At 42.5% G+C, this 21,165-nt stretch overlaps 2 protein-coding genes across 12 annotated transcripts in view; one reads left to right on the top strand and one right to left on the bottom strand.

Moving 5' to 3' along the window:
• SLC1A1 (solute carrier family 1 member 1) overlaps positions 1–3,738 on the top strand; it is a 97,862-nt gene extending 94,124 nt beyond the window's left edge. For all 3 annotated transcript variants that reach the window (XM_019033775.4, XM_019033776.4, XM_063696427.1), the window contains one exon: positions 1,583–3,738. In XM_019033775.4, coding sequence (XP_018889320.3) covers positions 1,583–1,829 — 247 coding nt within the window. In that variant the 3' untranslated portion in view covers positions 1,830–3,738. The remainder of the gene's footprint in view (positions 1–1,582) is intronic.
• The window catches only part of SPATA6L (spermatogenesis associated 6 like), a 159,227-nt gene that overhangs the window by 69,176 nt on the left and 68,886 nt on the right, over positions 1–21,165 (bottom strand). For 3 of the 9 annotated variants that reach the window (XR_008668440.2, XR_002007379.4, XR_002007380.4), the window contains exons 16-17: positions 20,526–20,616; positions 16,991–17,147 (exon numbers count right to left, since the gene is read on the bottom strand). Coding sequence is in view for 3 of the 9 variants with exons in the window: in XM_019033780.4 (XP_018889325.3) it covers positions 20,527–20,616 (90 nt within the window). In the remaining 6 variants the exon portion in view is untranslated. Of the gene's footprint in view, positions 1–3,300; positions 4,793–16,926; positions 17,148–20,522; positions 20,617–21,165 lie in introns of those variants that run through there. The other 6 variants (XM_063696428.1, XM_063696429.1, XR_008668441.2 and 3 more) reach the window with 4 other exon arrangements.

Genomic DNA, 21,165 nt, shown 5'->3' with positions numbered 1-21,165 from the left:
CTCATGTGAGTGGAGTGTCTAGAACAGTGTCTGGCAGCCCATACATGCTCACTAAATGGCAAGTTTTATTGTTATGATTAGAATGAGTTGGACCATTCAGGCCCCAATCAACAACACTTCTCTCTCTCTCTCTCTCTCACACACACACACACACACACACACACACACACACACACACACACACATGGAATACAGCAGAACATCTGGGTGAGAAAGTACCTTCAGTGACCCTCAAGGTTAAAGTTAGAACCAGCCTGGCTCCTAGCTTTACCCTTGATGCCCATTTCTGTGCATGGATCTTACAGCATTTAGGTCTGGCTCTGTCCCCTGGCATTGCAGCTAAGTATTGCTCCACATGGAGCCTTTGCTCAGAACCAGCTCAGGCTCACTGGGGAGTCCAGTGCTATGTACTGTAGTTTGCAGGTGACAGATGAGATGGAAAGGGAAGCAGAGACATCCTATTGGGCTTGAAAACACAGATTCACATTTCAGATGGCAAAAGCCCCTGCACCTGGCTTGGAAGCTGTGCCATGGGGTGGCCCCTCAGTAGCTAACTGGGCTATAGGCCCAAATGAGGTGGCACCCTTCTTGCAAAGATATACTATCATTGAGGCAAGATTTGGTTCTTTCTAGTGATGCTGGTGGATTTGCATTTTTCTCCTTTCCCTGAGTCTTCCTGGAACCAGTTACCTTCCCTGCCAAGATACCCAGATGAGTTAAAGGTCCAATTGGAGGTATGGGATAAAAAGACACTAGGGCCAGTTCAATCCCTGGACTTGTTCTGAATAACAGAAGGGCATCCAGGGTGGCCATGTGTAAGCATTGTCAGCCTTTTCTGTTCTGCAGGTGTAGTTTTCACAAGATTCCCCCTGCATGCAGTTCCTGTCAACAAAGTACCAGTATCAAAATGGATCCTCTCCTCTGCAGCGTGCCTTCTCTACCTGTCTTCCTGCCACGGGTCTCTTCCCCAGGCTCTCTGGAAGTTAAGACTGGATGAGGGTGGCCCACAGAGAAATCCATTCCTGGGCTGACCTGTGTTTTCTGACCCCATGCTCTGTGCCATGCCTCCTGGTTTATTCATAAGTAGAGTGACCTAGATTGGTAAATAAACAAGTACACCATGGACCTGAACAAACACATACATACCCCACATGCACATGGTACATACTCCACCCACAAAACACCCAAGTTCTCTGACCTTTGCCCAAAGAGGGCCCACAATGGCATTTGCATTGAATCTAGAAAATCCTAAGACAGAGGTTAGGGCTGAAAAACTTACTGAATTCTGAACCTCCCTCAGTCCCCCAAAGAATATCTGGAACGACTCTATTCATGTTTCTTTGGGAGAAGAGGAAGGAATTTAGGGAGACTTAGGGCAGTCATTGCTACTTTGGGGGAGCTCATGCTGTGCCTTTATGAACAACCCCAGGCCTGTGAGGAGCCTTCAGTCAGTCAGCCATGAGGACAGCACTTTCTGCACTTACTGAAATCTAAACCGAACATGTCAGGTCCTTGCATCTCTCCAATGATGAAGGAAAATGAAATCTGGGCCTCCTGTCTGACTCCTCCCGTCTCTCCCCAGGGACCGGTTCAGGACCATGGTCAACGTCCTTGGTGATGCTTTTGGGACGGGCATTGTGGAAAAGCTCTCCAAGAAGGAGCTGGAGCAGATGGATGTTTCATCTGAAGTCAACATTGTGAATCCCTTTGCCTTGGAATCCACAATCCTTGACAACGAAGACTCAGACACCAAGAAGTCTTATGTCAATGGAGGTTTTGCAGTAGACAAGTCTGACACCATCTCATTCACCCAGACCTCACAGTTCTAGGGCCCCTGGCTGCAGATGACTGGAAACAAGGAAGGACATTTCCATGAGAGTCATCTCAAACACCGCTTAAGGAAAAGAGAAACACTAATGGCCAAGTGTACATTTGATTTGATATACAGACCTCCAGATTATTTTCTATATTTGGATTCACAGCCTTTGCGCTCTGGGTTTTGGGATTTGGGTGTGGGGTAAGATGAAGGGAAATCAATTTAAAAGAAAGTTCTATTATCTGGGTTTTAGAAATTCTATAAGAGACAAAGTTTGGAAGTACATAAAGTAATAACTGTTAGAATTAGGTAATGGATATGAAAGAGAAAATGCTTTCTCATGCACAGACAAATGTTTTGGGTTTTTAAAAAAAAAATTCTGTCATTGGTTACAAATTTTTACTCAGGCTTTCTATTGGCATGGATTTCCTTTGACCTCTCACTTTTTTATAAATTATAATGCATCTAAACCACCTGTCCCCAGTTAATGTGCCAAAATGTCAATTTTTAACTTATCTCCAGCCAATTTCAAAGAAAACAGACCAGCATAGTTCTGCAATAACAGTTTTAAGATGGGCATAGGGTTTGGAAGAAAGGGAGAAGGATTCTTTTTTCAATGTACTGTATTGGGACGCTGGTAACTGTTAACCCAGTGTTCAGCGTAGAGCTATATATATATATATGTATATATTTATTATTTTCATATAATTTGCCAGACAGAGATCAGAATTGAACCGTCAATGTGAAATAAAGAGTTCTCCTTTTACTTGAATAATAACCACAATTCCAACCCAGGTCTGCTTTGGGGCTTATCAGAACTCCTTTCTCAGGAGCACTAGAATGAGAAATCATGTTGTTCGATCATTTCACATCTGTATATCAGCTCTAAAGCAGAGATGTATTATGGTGATACTCCAAGGTGGCATAGCCATTCATTTACAACTTCCAGATTTGAGCTGCCTGGAGGGAATCCATATCAGCTCTGCATAAGATTATATACAAAGCTGTCACTCACAAAAGGCTGGATGTGCTTTCATCCAACTGGAAGGCTTTATTCTTCCAAGTTCATTCATACTCAAAGAGGCCAGTACTTTGCCATTCTTGCACTTCTGTTATCAGGGCCCAAATAACAGTGGCAAGCTACCAACTAAGTTGTATTTTAATAAAGATTCCATGGGTTGAACAAGCCACGTTGCAGAAAAAGAGCTTCCCCTAACCTGGGTTGTTGCAGAGTAAATCCCACGACATAAACTGGTATCAGTGGTTCGGGGGAAATAGTTCCATTCTATGACTCTTGTCTCCTCCTCCAGGAGGACTGTTCTAACTAGTAATCTTGGCCCTATTCATTACATCCTCTGCTTGTCATTCTGCTAATTTATGAAGATAGTTTATTATAGTCTGTACTTCAGTTCTCATCTTGTAAATAATGCTTAACATAAACTTGTACTTACACTGAAATCCAAAATAGTCATGTTTCTGCAGTATTCTGTAGCCAACTTAAACCTGTGCTTTCATGTTTAAGAAATGAGAAATTGTGCCAAAGATAGCAGAAGAGTAAATAAGTGCTCAGTATTGACGACCTACATCTGAAATCTACAACATAATGATACTGAATTGTTACATAAACATCATAAATAGTAAATAATGATTCAATGTGAATTTTAAAATGCAAATATTGCTATTGTTTATAGGAAATAAATCTAAATATAAATGAAATTGAATCAGTAATTTCTCTTGGGCTAAATGGTTCTACCCCTTACTAGGTTGCCCCAATTAGTGGCACTAGTTGGCAGAGCTGTTCATGAGCTGCGAGTTATCATTTTGGAGTCAGTTTGTAACCAGCCTCTTAACACACTGCTGTTAACTCATAAAAGAGAAGAGTGTTCCGTTTCAGTCTCAATAAACACTTCCCTCATTCTTTCCCCCTGCCTTTTTCTTCTCGTTATCTGTTGTTTTATCTTACTTGGATGGGTGCGGGAAGGCAGAGATGTGGTCAGTTGAATCAGATTTTACACAGTTTTCTTTTTCTTTTTTTGAGACATAATCTCACTCTGTCACCCAGGTTGGAGTGCAGTGACATGATCTCAGGTCACTGCAGCCTCCTCCTACCGGGCTCAAACAATCCTCCCACCTCAGCCTCTTGAGTAGGTGGAACTACAGGCACACACCATCACTCCAGCTAATTTTTCTATTTTTTATAGAAATAGGGTCTCAGTATGCTGACCATACTTGTCTTGAACTCCTGGCCTCAAGTGATTCCCCTGCCTCACCCCCACAAAGTGCTGGGATTACAAGCATGAGCCATTGTGCCTAGCTGGATTATTGTTTTCAAAACTTTATACCCCAAGAATGAAAAAGCGAGGCTTGAGGAAAAATAATCCGATTGTTCATGTTAGCCAAGGGGATTACAAGGCGGAAATACAGTGCCATTATGAACAGATGCATGCATATTTTGTGGCGGAATGAAAGTAGAATTTTGTTAGAAGTTACTACAGTAAGAGATAGTCGACCAGACACAGTGGCTCACCCCTATAATCCCAGCACTTTGGGAGGCCGAGGCAGGCAGATCACTTGAGGCCAGGAATTCAAGACCAGCCTGGACAACACAGAAAGACCCCGTCTCTACAAAAATATACAAAAATTAGCCAGGAGTGAAGGTGTGTGCCTGTAGTCCCAGCTACTCAGTAGGCTTAGGTGGGAGGATCACCTGACCCTGGGGAAGTTGAGGCTGCAGTGAGCTGTGATAGCGCCACTGCACTCCAGTCTGAGCGACAGAGACCCTATATTTAAAAAAAAAAAGTCTTACCTCTCAATATGATGGTGGCTTGGTTTCACTACAGGAACAATCCTGCCCTCTGAAGTAAGATTACAAGCTACAAATGGCTGTGTTGAGAGTGATCTCTGATGGGATGGTACAGTCCTGCCTGGAATACCTCAGTCATGAGGGGATTCTGCAGGGGGCGATGGACTCACTTGCTGTGATAGACAACAAAGGAATGAACAGCTCCCTGTTTCCCACGGAGAGGATCCTATCTGCTCATAAAAATGCCTATCACTACCTGGCCAAAGGAATACTGGGTAGTTTCCTTTGTGTACAACATGGGAGAAAATACTCAACAACACAACTCCTTAGAAAAAGATATTTGTTTGGAAGAGCTGGTGCCCCTGGGTCTCCATGTGACTAATTTTGCCTAAAGTTTACTCATGAATAGAGAAATGGTGTTATCAGCTGACGAATGACTTTATTCTTCCAGCAAATCTTTTTTAGTCCAGTGGGTACAAGGCCCTTTATTAAAGCACACCCTGATTCTTAGAAGAGCCATGGGAAGTGTGCTTGGCTTATACTCAGGCAGTAGGCCAGCTGCAGTGTTTGCTTTGCAGGGGCTCAAGAATCTTCCCTCCTGAAACAGAAGACAGGAAATGGTCTAGCAGCCTTGGAAGGCTGCTAGAAGCTTCTATGCAACAGGATTGATATTCTGTATTCCCCAACTGCCCAGCAAGGGACTATGGAACACAATGAGTGGGCACACAGCTCTGATTCCTTACCAGCTTTGTGTCCCTTGCCAACAACCGAAACCTTGGTTTCCTCTTCCATGAAATAGGAATAAAAATTATTTCCTCACAGGACTGCTTTCAGTAGTCAATGAGAAAATGCATGTGACGCATGTAGCAAAGATTCTGTTACAGACTATGTCTAATGAATGCTAGTGCCTCTTCTCCCCACCCCTGCTTCTGGGAAAAAACTATACCCTTCTCCCTCCCCCATTTATTAACATGGGGTAATCCGTAGGGATGCAATTGCTGTTCCAGTATTTTAGGATCCGTGTCCCTGATGTGATGAAGGAATGAAGCTCCTACCACTTGGTGCTGGCTGGGTTATCACAGCAAACAGTATATCTAACCTAGTGAGACTTCGTAAACAGCCCCCATTCTATAAAGGGGAACCCTTTCAGAAATGGGACATTTTAATCTAAAGTATATCAAACTTAATTTTTTCTATAAAGTGTCATGTAGGAGGTAAACAAAAAATAAGTGTTCGCAGTCCTTTCCTATGCCCTGAAACACAGAGAGGGGTTTGAGATGCTTGGGCTGTGTGAAGCTGAGATGTACCTTCACATAACACCCCTTCAAACATCCTGAAAATGAGAGTACAGCATGAAGTTCACTTTTGCAGTCAGCCTATAAATCTTGTGTGACTCTTCAAAAACTGCCTCTCCACCTGATGGAAGCAGGGCCCCCCTTGGGGCTTTTTAATATACCCTGTGGGAGGAAGTGTACCTCTCTGCAATCCTAGACTTTTAAAGTGAAAGCCAGATAATATAAAGAAGAAGAAGCAGGCCTTGTTAAATTAGCTTTGGGAGCTATATATTTATATATTTTGACACGGAGTCTCACTCTGTCACCGAGGCTGGAGTGCAGTAGCGCGATCTTGGTTCACTGCAACCTCTGCCTCCTAGGTTCAAGTGATTCTCCCGCCTCAGCCTCCCAAGTAACTGAGATTACAGGTGTGCACCACCACGCCCAACTAATTTTTGTATTTTTGGTACAGACAGGGTTTCATCATGTCGGCCAGGCTGGTCTCAAACTCCTGACCTCAGGTGATCTGCCTGCCTCGGCCTCCCAAAGTGCTGGGATTACAGGCTTGAGCCACCATGCCTGGCTGGGAACAAAATATTGACCTGTATATGGAATTGGGTGAGTGTACCTAAGTGTATAAAGTTATCCATCAAGGATGGAAATGATCGGGACATTTCTCAATGGCCTGGGCTGCATGCACAGTGCCACAAAAGTAAGCAAACAGTGAGATCTAACCACACAATTGATGTCCCATTTCTTCCCTTACTAGGGCAAACCACTGTCACATGTGATTTGGAAGGTGTCTCTCCAGAATTAGGGTGACACTTATGGTTTCATCTACAAATCCCCGCTTGGCCTGCCACTTTTAAGGTATCACCAAGTTCAAAACAGTTATGAGTAAACCCCCAAAAGACAAGATAAACACTTACATTCCTTTGATTATTCTGGTTGGAGAAAATGAGAAAGGAATGCCATTGCCTCTTCTAGGGAATTTCCACTGGTTTCTAGAAGGCCCCAGCAGCCTGCAGCTGGGAAGCTCTGGCCCCGGGGGGACAACTCCAGGATATTACCTAGAGAGAAACTTGCCTCGCAAAAGTACTGTTTATCAAAAAATGGAGGGAGGCAAATAACCCTGGAACTAAATGCAGAATCAACTAAACTGAGCAGTAGTGTCTGGATGCCTGTCCCCCATTTTCCCCCCAAGAAGCTGCCTTTTTCTGACAGACTGCAGGCTCTGGTAGCTGCCATTTCTCCATAACTCAGGAAAGCCATTACCAAGTATTAGCACAATGTCGCATCATCTTCTTTCGCTTCGGGGCACTTGAGGGAATGCGATGCAGAGTTGCATCATCTGAGCATTTCAGGGTCAAGGGTCTGGCTGCAGGGGAAGGTGTGAGGAGTCTGGAGATCTAACACCGGCCAGGATTTGCTTTGCCTTTGTCTGCGCCCCATGGAAAGTACCTTTTCCAAGGTGAAGGTAAGACAGATTGAAATGACTTCAGTCATCCTGGAAGGGCAGTCGCTGGAGAAAAGGTACTACTCCTTCCAGTGTATGAGCATGCCTTCACAAAGAGCTCAAGGCATGTACATTTTAAAGATGACTTTGATCCTCCTCCAAGCATTCAAACATAACTTTTATAAAGAGCCCTTGTGTTGTGTTTCCAAGGTTATTAGCTTAGCTTGGCAAGAATAACAAAAGGCCAGCCAAAAGTCTTTTCTGAGCCAAGGGCTTAAAAAAAATTATAAAGGTTTTCCAAAATGAATCCGAGGTTATCCTGTCCAGGTCTTTAGGAAAGTAGGCAGGTCTGATGGATGTCAGAGAAGTGCTACTGTATAAATTCATGTGATAAAAGAAGGCAATACCAGTCAGCGATAGAGGGACACTGGCTGATTCACCCTCAACACCTGCTTCTGTCTTCCCAGCATGCCAAGTTGGCTTTACCTCTCAGGTACTTTGGAGCTAATCCTCCCATCTTCTAATTTAGCCAGAAAGGTTAAGGTAGAAAGAATGTGTCAACTTCACATGAATCACAAATCCAAGGCTCTCCGCTCCATCAGAAAGGGCCAGTTAAATTAGAAAAACATGCCATTGCAGTTGATGAAAAAATTAGACATGCAAATAAGGCCCACTCAGCCTGCAAGGATATTTAGTCTGCTTTTCTCACCACTATGAAAATGTTTGCTTCTATAACAATCCAGGCAGACAGTCACCTACCCTATTCTTGGGCATCATTACCTTTCCTAGAGATGACACTCTAAGGCAAATCAAGGCCCAGTTTCTTTTAAGGTGTTGACCTAACAGCTGCAGGTATCCCCTGAGCCTCCCTGCCAGGATGAGTGCCCAAGCAAGTGGGATGTCCTGAGCCCAGAAGGAAAAACAGCAACAACAAGCCAAGCACAGTGGCTCACACCTATAATCCCAGCACTTTGGGAGGCCGAGGCGGGTGGATCATCTGAGGTCAGGAGTTCAAGACCAGCCTGGCCAACATGATGAAACCCTGTCTCTACTAAAAATACAAAAATTAGCCAGGTGTAGTGGCACATGCCTGTAGTCCCAGCTACTCGGGAGGCTGAGGCAGGAGAATGGCTTGAACCCTGGAGGTGGAGTTTGCAGTGAGCTGAGATCACGCCACTGCACCCCAGCCTGGGTGACAGAGGGAGACTCCATCTCAAAAAAAAAAAAAAAAAAAAGAAAAATCACAGAGGAAGAACATTTTTATTTACTCAGCAAACGTTGGCATTGCAATTACTATGTGGCAAGCAGTGCTCTTACCACTTAAATATGAACTCATTTAATTTCATAACAGCATCATAAAGTGGGTACTATTATTATCCCCTTTCCACAAATGAAGAAACTAGCACAAAACATTAAGCAACTTCCCCAAAGACCACACAACAAATAGATGGCTCAGCCATGTGGCTGCAGTGTCACTGTTCTTCACCAGGCATTATAAGGCAGAGAGTGCCAGGAGTGCTAGAATATTAATTATAACTCAAGTCTGGGGTGATCTAAAATGTTCAAAGCAGATAAGAATCATTGGCTAGATCTACCGCATAGCATAGTAGCTATAGTTAATACTGCATTGTATACTTACAAATTTGCTAATATAGTAGCTCTTACGTTGTGTTCTTATCATATCCCCCAAAATAATTAATAAATAAAGAAGGTGAGAGGAAACTTTTGGAGATGATGGATAGGTTTATGGCATAGACTTTGGTGATGGTTTCACAACTCACCAAGTTGTACATGCTAAATATGTACACCTTTAGTATGCCAATCATACCTGAATAAAGTGGTTTAAGAAAAAAAGAATCACTGCTAACACCAAGTGCTAACTATGTGCTGAGATTGTACTAAATATTTTACAAGCATAGTCTCATGCATTCTTCTTAACACTTCTATTAGGCAGGTCATATTACCGTCTGTTTCCCAGTTGAGGAAACTGTGGCTTAGGGAGGTTAAGTAATTTGCCCAAGTTCACAGAGCTGGGACTCACATGATTCCAAGTCTTTTCCTAACTATTAAGATATAATGCTTCAAAATGCCTAAAAAGTAAGAGGAAATGCATGACAGTATCCAATCGTCACCTCTTTACAAGCTGTTTATCTTTTCTAATCATGACATTTTATTTGATACAACCAAATTTGCTCCTTCAAATTGCTGTTTGTTTTCCCATTCTAGCAAAAATTAATTTTAAATATGTCTAGATCATCTCCCACCTCATCTAGCTGCCCAGCCTCACCTCCTTTATGGTATACAATATCATTGTATCCCTCCCTTATATCACCTTTAAATCTTTCACTCAAACCCCAACTCTCCCCCAAATCCCTTTCTTTTCCAAAACCAGGGATGGGGAGTTGTCAGAATAAAAACTGGAACCCTATTTCTCTTTTCCTTTTCTTGCCAAATTTTGGGGGCTGCTTTTTATTCTTTATACTGTGACTCCATTTCCTCCCCACTCACAAACACCTAATCCCCTACAGTCGGGCTTCCACAACATTCCTGAAACTCCGAGGTCATCAATGCCCTGCTCATGAAATCCAAAAGGCATTTTCTCAGTCGTCAATTTTTACTCTTCTGCAACATTTGTCACTGTTGATTAGCTTTATATTCCACTACGTTATTTTTCCTTGGCTTCCAAGACATTACCAGGTTCTGCCCCGCCTGACCGTTTTCCACCACTCTTCCACCACCTTTGTAACCTCCTCCTCCTGCTGCTCCCTTACTGTGGGTCTCATCTCTCCCTGTGCCACACACACAGGGTCCCCTCAAATATTTGTGTAATAAATGAACAAGCTCACATCATTCTGGTCTTCCTCTCTCCACCAGATACTCCTCCAATATTATGGATTCCACTACCATCTCTATGCAGATGATGAACAAAAATGTGTATCCACAAAATCTACAGCTGCCCTTGGTTTCTCCTGCCCTGATCTCCAAGCCAAACCTCGGATCCCCACCTCCAACTTCTACTGACCACTTTCTGTTGGCCTTTCCACCATCTTTTTAAACTGAACTTATCCAAAATCAATCTCATCAATCTTTTCTGTAGTCTCTCTTTCCCAGATTGGGAATTGTGGGTTTTTGTTTTTTGTTTTTTTTGAGACGGAGTCTCACTCTGTCACCCAGGCTGGAGTGCAGTGGCCCGAACTCAGCTCACTGCAAGCTCTGCCTCCCGGGTTCATGCCATTCTCCTGCCTCAGCCTCCAGAGTAGCTGGGACTACAGGCGCCCGCCAGCATGCCTGGCTAACTTTTTTTGTATTTTTTAGTAGAGACGGGGTTTCACCGTGTTAGCCAGGATGGTCTCGATCTCCTGAACTCATGATCTGCCTGCCTCAGCCTCCCAAAGTGCTGGGATTACAGGCGTGAGCCACCGCGCCCAGTGGGGAATTGTGTTTTTAAAAATCACCATTATTTCCCCTACAATCTAGGATCATAAACATTTCTTCTTGCTTTTGACCCCAAGAGGTTTGAGGTTGCAAGGCAGGTCTATAGAGGTTGGTCCATTTATTTGAATCCCTCTGCTCTGGGATTCAGGTGGGAGCCCCTGAGTGAACAGTGATGCCTCTCTGTGAAGCGAGTGACCCAAGACTTAGCCTCTGTCCAGACATGAATCACTGGACATGGTGTACTCCTGCATTTTCTCTTCCCACGTAATTCTTGAATAAACAACTTGTATTTTGATAATCCTCTAAATTCTATTTACAACCATAAGGCCTTCACGATAAGAACAAGATTCAGAGGGATTAAAAAAATACTAAACAAAATCCCAGACAAGGCCTCCATTGCTTCTGAACACCCACCCTGACCCCTAGTAATTCTAAGTGTTCCCTATTCTATCTCCCTGGCCAAAAAGAGACCACACAAACAAAAGTCCCTAAAGGATTTCATTTGAGCTCCTATTTTATTCTCTTAGTCCTTGAGTTCATCTTGCCTCACACATCGTGAAGAATACGAATCCACAAAATGAAGGACACCGTGTCTTTATTTCTGCAGGGCAATTATTCTCTCCATCAATACCTCATTCTGCTGACTAAGTAGTTCACCTTCACTTTGTAACAAGCCCAGGCCACTGGACTTAACCACTTCTTCCTTAAAAGGGCCAGGCACCTCCCCCATACACCCACAGGTTTTTAAGCACCCCTAAAATAAGTTGTCTCATGATGTCTTCCCAGCCCTGATGTCTAATCAGCCTTTCTCTTTCCTGTGACTCTCCTACTCAGTTCAGGTTCTATTGCCCTAATTTTCAGACTCCTTCAAAGGCTTTGTCAGAGTCTCCCCACCACCAGCCTCTACCTACTCCCAAACCATCCTGCACAAGATCATCAGATTAATACTTTGCTTTCTGGCTCCAAAACTCTAATGGCTTCTTATTGTCTACAGCACAAGTTGAAAATACTCGCCTGAATATTTAGGACACTTCAGAAGATACCCCAAAGGACATTTCCTCTTCTCTATGTACATATGCTTCATTATACTCTCCCCAATTGCCTCACTCTCCCAAATCTCTTCTCTACCTGGTCTGCCTATTTTTTAAATGCTGAAAATAAGTTCTGGGCCTCCAACACCAATACCCCACTGTTTCTAACCTCCTGAAACATACAGAAGCAACAGTATCTTGGTACATAATCAGATACTGCCTTATATTATTAAGTTAATCAATATGAGACGATTATAAAGTAATGAAATTGAGTTCCACAAACCTCACTGTAAATCAATACCATTATTTTATACTACTAAACAGGAGTCAAAACTGGTGGCTTTGGGCAAGACCCAGCTTCAGACCAGCTTTATGTGGGCCACAGAGCCTTTGGCTGGTTTAGATTTGAATTTGAAGATGAACACCTTGTGGGAGGGTGGGATGTTACATGCTCCACTTCACTCCAGCTCCCATCACTCACCGTTATTTCAAACTCAACTGCTTCTGACAGTCACAAATCCTGCCTGGTCCTAAAGACATCCGAGTTTGCAACACCTTTTGGGAATCACACTTGAAATATCTCGTTTAACGTCTCATTGCCCCAGTAAGTATGGAAACTTCAAGAGGGCACGGGTTGAATTTTACACCCCTTAGTGTGACCCCTCCCTACTCCACACGGTCCTGCGCAATACTGAGCACATAGAAGGAGTTTAACAAATACAAGTTGAGTGGGTCCATGTGAGGCTGTGGGATCAATTTTGTTAACTGCAGGGCTGGGAGGAGACCCAGTGAACAAAGGACGTCATCCTATCCCTTAAGCAACAACAAATGAGCTTTCATAATGAAGAGTTCCCACCATGAATGCAACACTTCCAGCAATAACACCTACTGCCACTGCCTACGGTCTGTTCCTGGAAGTCATCCCAATAAAACAAGTATGATGTTTATCTCAGTTCAAAATTCCAATTTCAGTGAGTGTCAGTTCCTGGAGAAAAAGGAACAGGAAAGTTTATTTGGGGGTGGTGGGGAGGAGGGGACTTCCTAAAAATGCTATTTACAAACATAACATTTCAATGACAGGAAATACGAGCAGAAAGCCTCTCTTGTTGGCCTAAACAAGAAGTGGTTAATTGTTCCAACTTCTGTCAAGAGACCTTAGTTGCTCTGTTATTCTGAAATGTTCTGAGTTCATGTTTTTCAAACCCTTTAAGTTGAATTATCTGTGATGCCTCAGGGCCAACCAGGTGGCAGCAAAGGGGTGACAGGAAGTGGTACAGAGAACCTGAGGTTTGGAAACAAGACAGAGCAGGGTTTGCAAATTGGCTCTGACGCTTGCTTTTCTGAGCCTCAGTGTCCTTAGCAAGAAATAGGGGGAGCAATGCTTTCCTCAAAAAATTAAATGAGATGAGAATAAGAATAGCTAATGCTCACTGAGTGCTCATTTTGTGCCAGGCACTGATTTAATGTACTTTAAATGTATTATCTACCAACAATAACATTATTAGATAGATACTATTATTACCTCCATATTATACATAAGGACATTGAGACACAAAGAGGTTAAATTATCTGTCCAAGGCACTCAGCCTGTAAATGGCAGAACTAGGATTTAAATCCAGGTACTTGGAGGGGCGCAGTGGCTCATACCTGTAAGCCTAGCATTTTGGGAGGCCGAGGCGGCAGATCACTTGAGGCCAGGAGTTCAAGACCAGCCTGGTCAATACAGGGAGACTCCTTCTCTATTTTTTATATTAAAAAAAAAAAGAAAACAAAATACACACATACACACACACACACACACACACACAAACACGGTGGGGCGGTGCTAATGGATCACTCTAAAAGATGCAGAATCCCAAGGAAAAATTTTGGACTAGAAACTCCTCATTTTGTTGAAGAAGCTCCATCAACTCAGCCATCAAGAAAAGGACCCATCTGCACCATGTAAAAGCTCCTGTCCTAGACATGACCCTGTTTTGACCAAATTCCCTACGTGAAATTAAGCATAGGTTCTTTCCTTTGATAAGCAAAGTAACTTCATTGCCATAATTTGGTGCCCCTAGATTCAGTGTGGAGGATGGGGCTCCCAGGCCAAAGGAGCAAAGGGTTGGGGCTCTCATCACTGTTGGCAGGGTTCCCAGCACAAGGGAAGAGAGGAGAAGAGGTCTCCCCAAGACCTGCAGGTCCCCTAAGTAGTGCTAGGAGGGGTCCCCTAACCGGAGAAAGACAGCAGTCCCATCCGGTGGTACTAGTGGGTTCTCTGGTCACAGCATGGACTACAGAGCATATCCTGTTCCTCAGGCTGCCCTCCAGAGAGCCCAGCGGGCTCCTTTGATGGACCAACTCAGGGGAGTACTGGCTATACTGAGAGTAGCCTGGCATTTGGGTGCTAGGGCTGAACTCACACACATACCCATCAGTCTTCTCAAATTACACCTAAAACCAACCACCTCTTTTATGTCAAACATATAATTTGCACTCTCATTTTTTAAAAATCTCTTTTATAATTCATGGCCTACAGGCTTCAGCTAACTTTGGGTCAGTCAGCTGACCACAGAGAACTGGCCTCATTGTACAGCAGCTTTTGTTTGGAGGGCCTAGGTCCCACAAAGGAGATTTTCTTAGGAGCTTCTGCAAACCAAGACCCCATGAAACATGCCCATAAAATATGCTCCAGGCTTTGACAGATCTGCAACCATAAAAGTCAAGAAAGGAATTATAAACTGAAGCAAGACAGATGGGAATTCTTAGGATGTTTAATGACACAGATCTTCCCAAAGTAATCCAAACCCCAAAACATCACAAAATTATTCATACTATTATATACTCCAAAAGCAAAATACTTCAACTGCAATCCTTGCCCCAGCATGATTCCTCAAAATTGAGATAACTCCTTGAGAAACAAAAGTAAAAATAATAATAATTTAAGGAATAGAGTTAATAGATGTGAAAGTAAAGGGAAAAAAAGCATAATTTAGTGTGAAAACCAAAAATGACTTTAAATAAGAATGGGCATTTAAGATCTTATTAAAGAGTTATGCTTAAACCATTTCAAAAAACACTGAATATTGAATGTCATGGTGTATATTTTAACAATAACTGAAATGGGATACCAATTCATTAGGGCTGCTTTCCTTTAGCTGCTTACGTAAGCAGCCCTCTCCTGAGACTTATAGTGTAACCTTAATGTAACACAATATTTTCTTATTTTTGATGACTACTTAGAGGTAACATCAAAACAACAAATTGACAACCATAGTTTCAGAGAGACTGAGAACATATTAGCATATGTAATTTAAGCCTGCTGTTGGCCTTGCCAAGGTGGAATGCTGGTTGTGATACAGGTTGAGTCTCCCTTATCTTCAGTGCTTGGGACTGACCAGAAGTATTTTAAACTTGGGTTTTGGTTTTTGTTTTTGTATTTTGGAATATTTACATAAACACAATGAAGTATCTTCAGGATAGGGGATAGGACCCAAGTCTAAACATGAAATTCATTTACGTTTTATATACACTTTATACAGATAGCCTGAAGGTAATTTTATACATGATTTTAAATAATTTTGAGCATGAAACAAAGTTTTGAATGCATTTGACTGCACCCTGCAACATGCAGTCAGATGTGGAATTTTTCACTTATGGTGTTATATTGGTGCTCAAAAAGTTTTGGATTTTGGAGCATTTCAGATTTCAGATTTTTAGATTGGGAGGTTCAACTTGGATATACCTTTATTTGGCTGAAATTCTAAGAAGAGGATAAATGAATTTTGTTTTGTTGTTTTTGTTTTTGGAGTTCCTTTTCTGTTTTAATTTTTAATTTCATTTTCTTAATTTACCTAATGAACCAATCCCTATGATTACAGTGAGAAAAGAAAACTTGGCTCTCACTGAATCTTCTAAAAACTGAACAAGTTTTAGGGTAGTGTCTTACTCTATTCAGGCTGCTATAACAAAATGTCATAAACTGGGTAGCTTACAAACAACAGGAATTCATTTCTCACAGTTCTGGAAGCTAGGAAGTCCAAGATCAGAATGTTGGCAGATGCAGAATCTGGTGAGGGCCCTCTTCCTGGTTCAGAGATGGCGCCTTCTCGCTGTCTCCTCGCCAGTGGAAGGGGCAAACGAGCTCCCTTGAGCCTATTTATAGGGCACTAATCTCATTTATGAGGGGTTCACCCTCACAACCTCATCACCTCCCAAAAGGCCCCATTTCCTTAGAGGTTAGGATTTCAACACACAAATGTTGAGGGGACACAAACATTCACACTATAGTAGGGCTGGTAGAGGAAAATGCTATGGTTACACTAAGAAGGAGGGAAGTAAGTTTCCATTTTCAGGCCCCTCTTTTCTGGGTCTATATCAATGAAGACAAATGTGCCTCTAGTCTCCCTTTATCCCAGTCCCTTCCTATTCCTGCTCCCTCACACTGTGTAAGCATTTCATAAATGCACCTTCCTAACTAACTTTAAAACCTGGCATTGGCAGTCCTATCTGTAGAACCTATTTACTTAATGTGTAGTTCTTTTGGAGAAATATTTGAGGAAGGTTTTGTTCCTCATCTAAATTTACAAAGAATTGCTGGAACAAAGGACTAGGAAACAGAAGGAGTAGTTTAAACTACACTCCAAAGGAGCTAGCCTCCTCTTACAAATTTATCACAGAAATTCAACATTTAAAACAAGATCTGAATTATCCAGATGTAATGCTCTCTTTTCCAAGGTTTTTAGCGAACTTCATGTAAATCAAGCCTAACACTAAGAAATAAACAAACAACAACAAAAACGGATCTACCGAAAAGAGAAAGTCAGGTTGATAGTCTTTCCTGGAGGATTTATCAGGTTATTCCTGTGAATAGCAACTTCCTCTAGCTCATATAGAATTAATTTGAGAGAGAGAGACAGAGAGAGAGAGGGGGGAAGCGTTCAGAAGGACGAAGAGAGGAAAAAAAAGAAGTTTTCAAGAACACATTTACTGTCAGAAATGAAGAATACCTTCAAAGGCATCTTGACATTTTCATTAGAATTCTAAGTGCTTTCCAAATGGATAAGCACCTGCCACCCAACTACAGTGCTTTCTCTTTCATGTTCAAAACAAACATGCAAAAACACAAATTTTCCAGCTTGACAAGAAAATGTGAGCCCCCAAACAGCAAACACTTTAATCAACAACTCTTACCTGGGCACAAAAGACTGAGTACAGGGTTTGGTTTAAAGGGGATTAGACATCAGTGACTCAACACAGACAACAAAAAGTGTTCATTTCTTTAAGGATGCTTCAATTGTCTCAGTGAGTGAGCTCTTCATGATTCTCCTTAAGCTTTCATTAATTTCCCCTGCAAAATTTGAAACATCACATTCTACATGTGGTACTGAGAAAAAGGCAAACAATCAATACAAGTAAGGAGAAAAAGATAATGTCATACTACCCCAATCTTGGCATGTAGCTATGCCTTGGGATCACTTAGTCTCTGAGCTTTTTCCCTGGATTCCCACAACAGAATAACCCAGTGAGCATCTGTGTGACCTTGGACAATTTACTTGACGTCTTTGTAAAATATCAGGATGATGACAGAGTATCTACCTCTTACTATTATAGTGAAGAGTTAGCACAGTCCTTGCTACATAGTAAATGTGCCAAAATAGGTGTTATTCAGTTGAGCTGTTAAACGTGTTCCAATTAACTATATTCTACTGAACAAATTTCCTTCCTTCCTTCCTTCCTTCCCTTCCTTCCTTCCTCCCTTCCTTCCCTCCCTCACTCCCTTCTTTCTTCCTTTCTTTCCTTTCTTTTTGATGGAGTCTTGCTCTGTAATTTGGCATTGCACACTGGGGGCCGTGATGTCACAGCAATTATGCCTTCCACGAGAACTAGGGATAATCTGAGGGGTTTCTTTACGGGAGGTTGTTTTTTTTTTTGGTTTTTTGGATGTTTGTTTTTTGTGTGGTAAAATTCACCAATTTTAAATATACAAGGGATACTCTGTTTATACCAAAAGTACTGAGTCCCAAAAGATCCAGAAATAGATGTATTCCAACCCCTTCAACCCATTTCTTCCACCCATTCTCTCCCTCTATGTAGTCAGACAATGGGACTCATTGTTTTTGGCTCAAGAATCCCTGACCTTTTTGTGGTAAGAATCTACTTTTTCATCTCCCTGGGATCTTGAGATCGCTGGGGAGCCAGGACCTGGCAGTGAAACAGATATGGAAAAGGGGAGGGACAGGAATTGGTGCTGCCATTAGAAGAGAGTCCTCAAGAAAAGCCAGGACTGGGACACGTAGTGGGAGCCACTGGGTTGTGTGGGGGGGATGCCTCCTGCCTGGGGTCTGTCCTCCCAACCCAGAGGAGTGGCTCTGGCTGTCCTGTTCTAGCTATTTGATCTTGCCTGTTTGGATCTTTCCTGGACTCACTGAGATGGATGCTCAGCATCTTTCAAATAAATGCCCCGTTTGCTTAAGACTAGCCAGAGTCACTTGGGTTTTTCACAATCACTAAAGCTTCACTAAAATGACCCTCCAGGATCCCAGCCTCTCCAGGAATCCACGACTCAAGAAGCGGGGTCAGGGAGGATGGTATGGAGACTTCCAGAGAAGGTATTCTAAGCGTATGCCAAACTACTGGGTGGGAATTCCTGTTGTGTGGGAAACCTATTTTCCAAGAAAGAATTGACGTGTTTTTTTTTTCTTTTCTTACCTTCTCTCTACCCCCTACATTCAGTGTCCACATATCAGCTGGTTCAGGGCTCTATGTAACTTGATACTACCCATGTTGAAATTCAATGTAATTTGGCATTTGATAATCATGTGGGCTATGTTCCATATAACCACCTAAATAATTGCCTAGACGGCAATTATTTTGGTAACCAGAGAGTAAATGGCCCAGAATCCGTCCTTTAATCTAGCAAGCAGAACGTTCTAAGGTAGAAGCCTGCAGAATGGGCCATTACTGAGCTGTCCTGCACATTCCTCTGTGCTAAAGGTGGGGAGCCCTGGCCATTCCTAGGGCAAGCCAACTTGTTCTGTAAAGCATGCATGACCCTCAAAACAGACTTTCAGGAGCCTGACTACAGTGAAAACTTAGCAGGTCATCCCACACTCCTTTATTGTTTAGAAAGACGCATAATTATTCTGATCCTGCTGACATGAGGACTATACAGTACAAAGCTATAGGATCCTAGTGGGAGCCTTCCGAAGGCAATGCCCACGAACTCTGCTTGGGTTCCAAAGGGCCCTCCTTCACACATGGGGAGACATGGATTTCCATGTATGATTACACTCTAGCTTTGAAAATGCAATAGAATGTAGTGGTTAAGAGAATAAAGCTCCACCATTCACTAGCCATGTCACCTTGAGCAAGGGACCTAACCTGTGCCTCAGTTTTCCTATCTGTAAGATGGAACTAATGATAGTACCTATCTCATTGGGTTGTCCTGAGAATTAGATATGAATTTGTTTAATACATGTGAAGTATGTGTACTAGTCTCAGCACTCAGGCCGCATGTCATAAGGAAGAGCGATTATTATTCTGGGCTTGAATAGAAAAGAAAAGAATATATGAGAAACGATGATGTCCCACAATGTGGCTAACTACTTGCCACAGATCTGAATTCTAGAGTTACCTTGTTACATGCATTCATAATAAATGCCTATTCAACATGCATTTATAAAAACTCTTTACTGCGACCGGGCGCGGTGGCTCACGCCTGTAATCCCAGCACTTTGGGAGGCCAAGGCAGGCAGATCACGAGGTCAGGAGTTTGAGACCAGCCTGACCAACATGGTGAAACCCCATCTCTACTAAAAATACAAAAATTAGCTGGGTGTGGTTGTGCGCACCTGTAATCCCAGCTACTCAGGAGGCTGAGGCAGGAGAATCACTTGAACCTGGGTGGTGGAGGTTGCAGTGAACCAAGATTGCGCCATTGCACTCTAGCCTGGGTGACAGAGCTCCATGTCAAAACAAAAACAAAAACAAAAAAAAACCCTCTTTACTGAGCAGCAACCATTGTGGAGGGTCAGGTGACACAGAGACAGCAGCAGGGTGGAGATGGGTAGGCAGGTTCTTGTTCAGTGCACACACCTAGTACATGTGTTTGAAAAGTTAAATGTGATTCCATTGTACAGCACTAAATATTGTGTATAAAGCAGTGAACAACAGAGACAGATTCTCTGATCTCATAAGGTTTCACTCCAGTAGAAGAGACAGATTTTAAACAATCAGCCCAGATAAAAATATAATAAGAAATTGTGTCATAATTTATGAAGGAAAAATGCTGTGTACTAAAGGGTACACATCACAGAGAGAGGGAGTGTCGTGTCATAGAAAATCATAAGCCTGGAAGGACAAATAGAAATTATCCAGGCAGAGTCAGGAAGACATATTCCAGATGGAGAAAACAACATGTGCAGAGACCCCATGGCAGGAAAAAGCTCCATGTTCAAGAAGCTGAAAGAAGGCCGGAAAGTCTATTAGATAAAGGGTGATGTTGCGGGCAGGGGAGATGATTACAAGAGGAGGCAAGAGAGCTGGAAGGCACGTGCACAGCAGTTATCATACAGACCAAGGGAAGAACGCGGTTCTCGGGTCTCCTCCAAGTCTCCTGTCCTCCACACTTTCTAGTTACTTCATATTGATAGGAGGAAACTGAAATTCTTTTAGCAAACCAAGATAAGGAGAAGCACTTAAGCTGCTTACTTACATAAGACAGTACCTTAAAAATATCTCTGTTCATGCAGTGGGTATTTCTTCAGAGGGTAGCTTGGTCTTTCAATGATATAATTTACTTCAGAGGTAGAATCTTCCTACAATAAAAACAAATCCAGCAATTATGTTACCCATAACATAATAGAGATGGATGATACCCAGATGTGTAGTTTTGCATGTAGGAGGTCTGTGCATCCCATTTATGCCGTTATATGGGGTTCACTATATAGGTGTGTATATAGAATCTTTCTTTTTTTGTAGAGACGAGGTCTCATTATGTTGCCAGGCTGGTCTTGAACCTCCTGGCCTCAAGGGATTCTCCCTCCTCAGCCTCCCAAAGTACTAGGATTACAGATTTGAGCCCCAAACCAGGCCTTTGTTTCCATTTTAAAGAGATTCCTTGCCTGAAAAGGTTGGGAATTAAAGCAAAGCCAATGACTTTGCAGAAAAGAAGTAAAGTAATTCACTACCCTCATGGTTAGGGCAAACAACATTTAGTTTTAAGTGTCATCCTGCAAATCTAGCATATGCCAGTATTTAATAAGTCAAGATGACTAATTCAACTACATGGCATCATTAAATTCAGCCACTGGGGGCACTGTTGTCCTATATTTGAATTCTTTTGAGCAGGTGAATGGCCACTTAGC

The sequence above is a fragment of the Gorilla gorilla genome, chromosome 13 (assembly GCF_029281585.2).
Source record: "Gorilla gorilla gorilla isolate KB3781 chromosome 13, NHGRI_mGorGor1-v2.1_pri, whole genome shotgun sequence".
NCBI lineage: Eukaryota > Metazoa > Chordata > Mammalia > Primates > Hominidae > Gorilla > Gorilla gorilla.
This window is presented reverse-complemented; position numbering and strand designations above follow the sequence as displayed.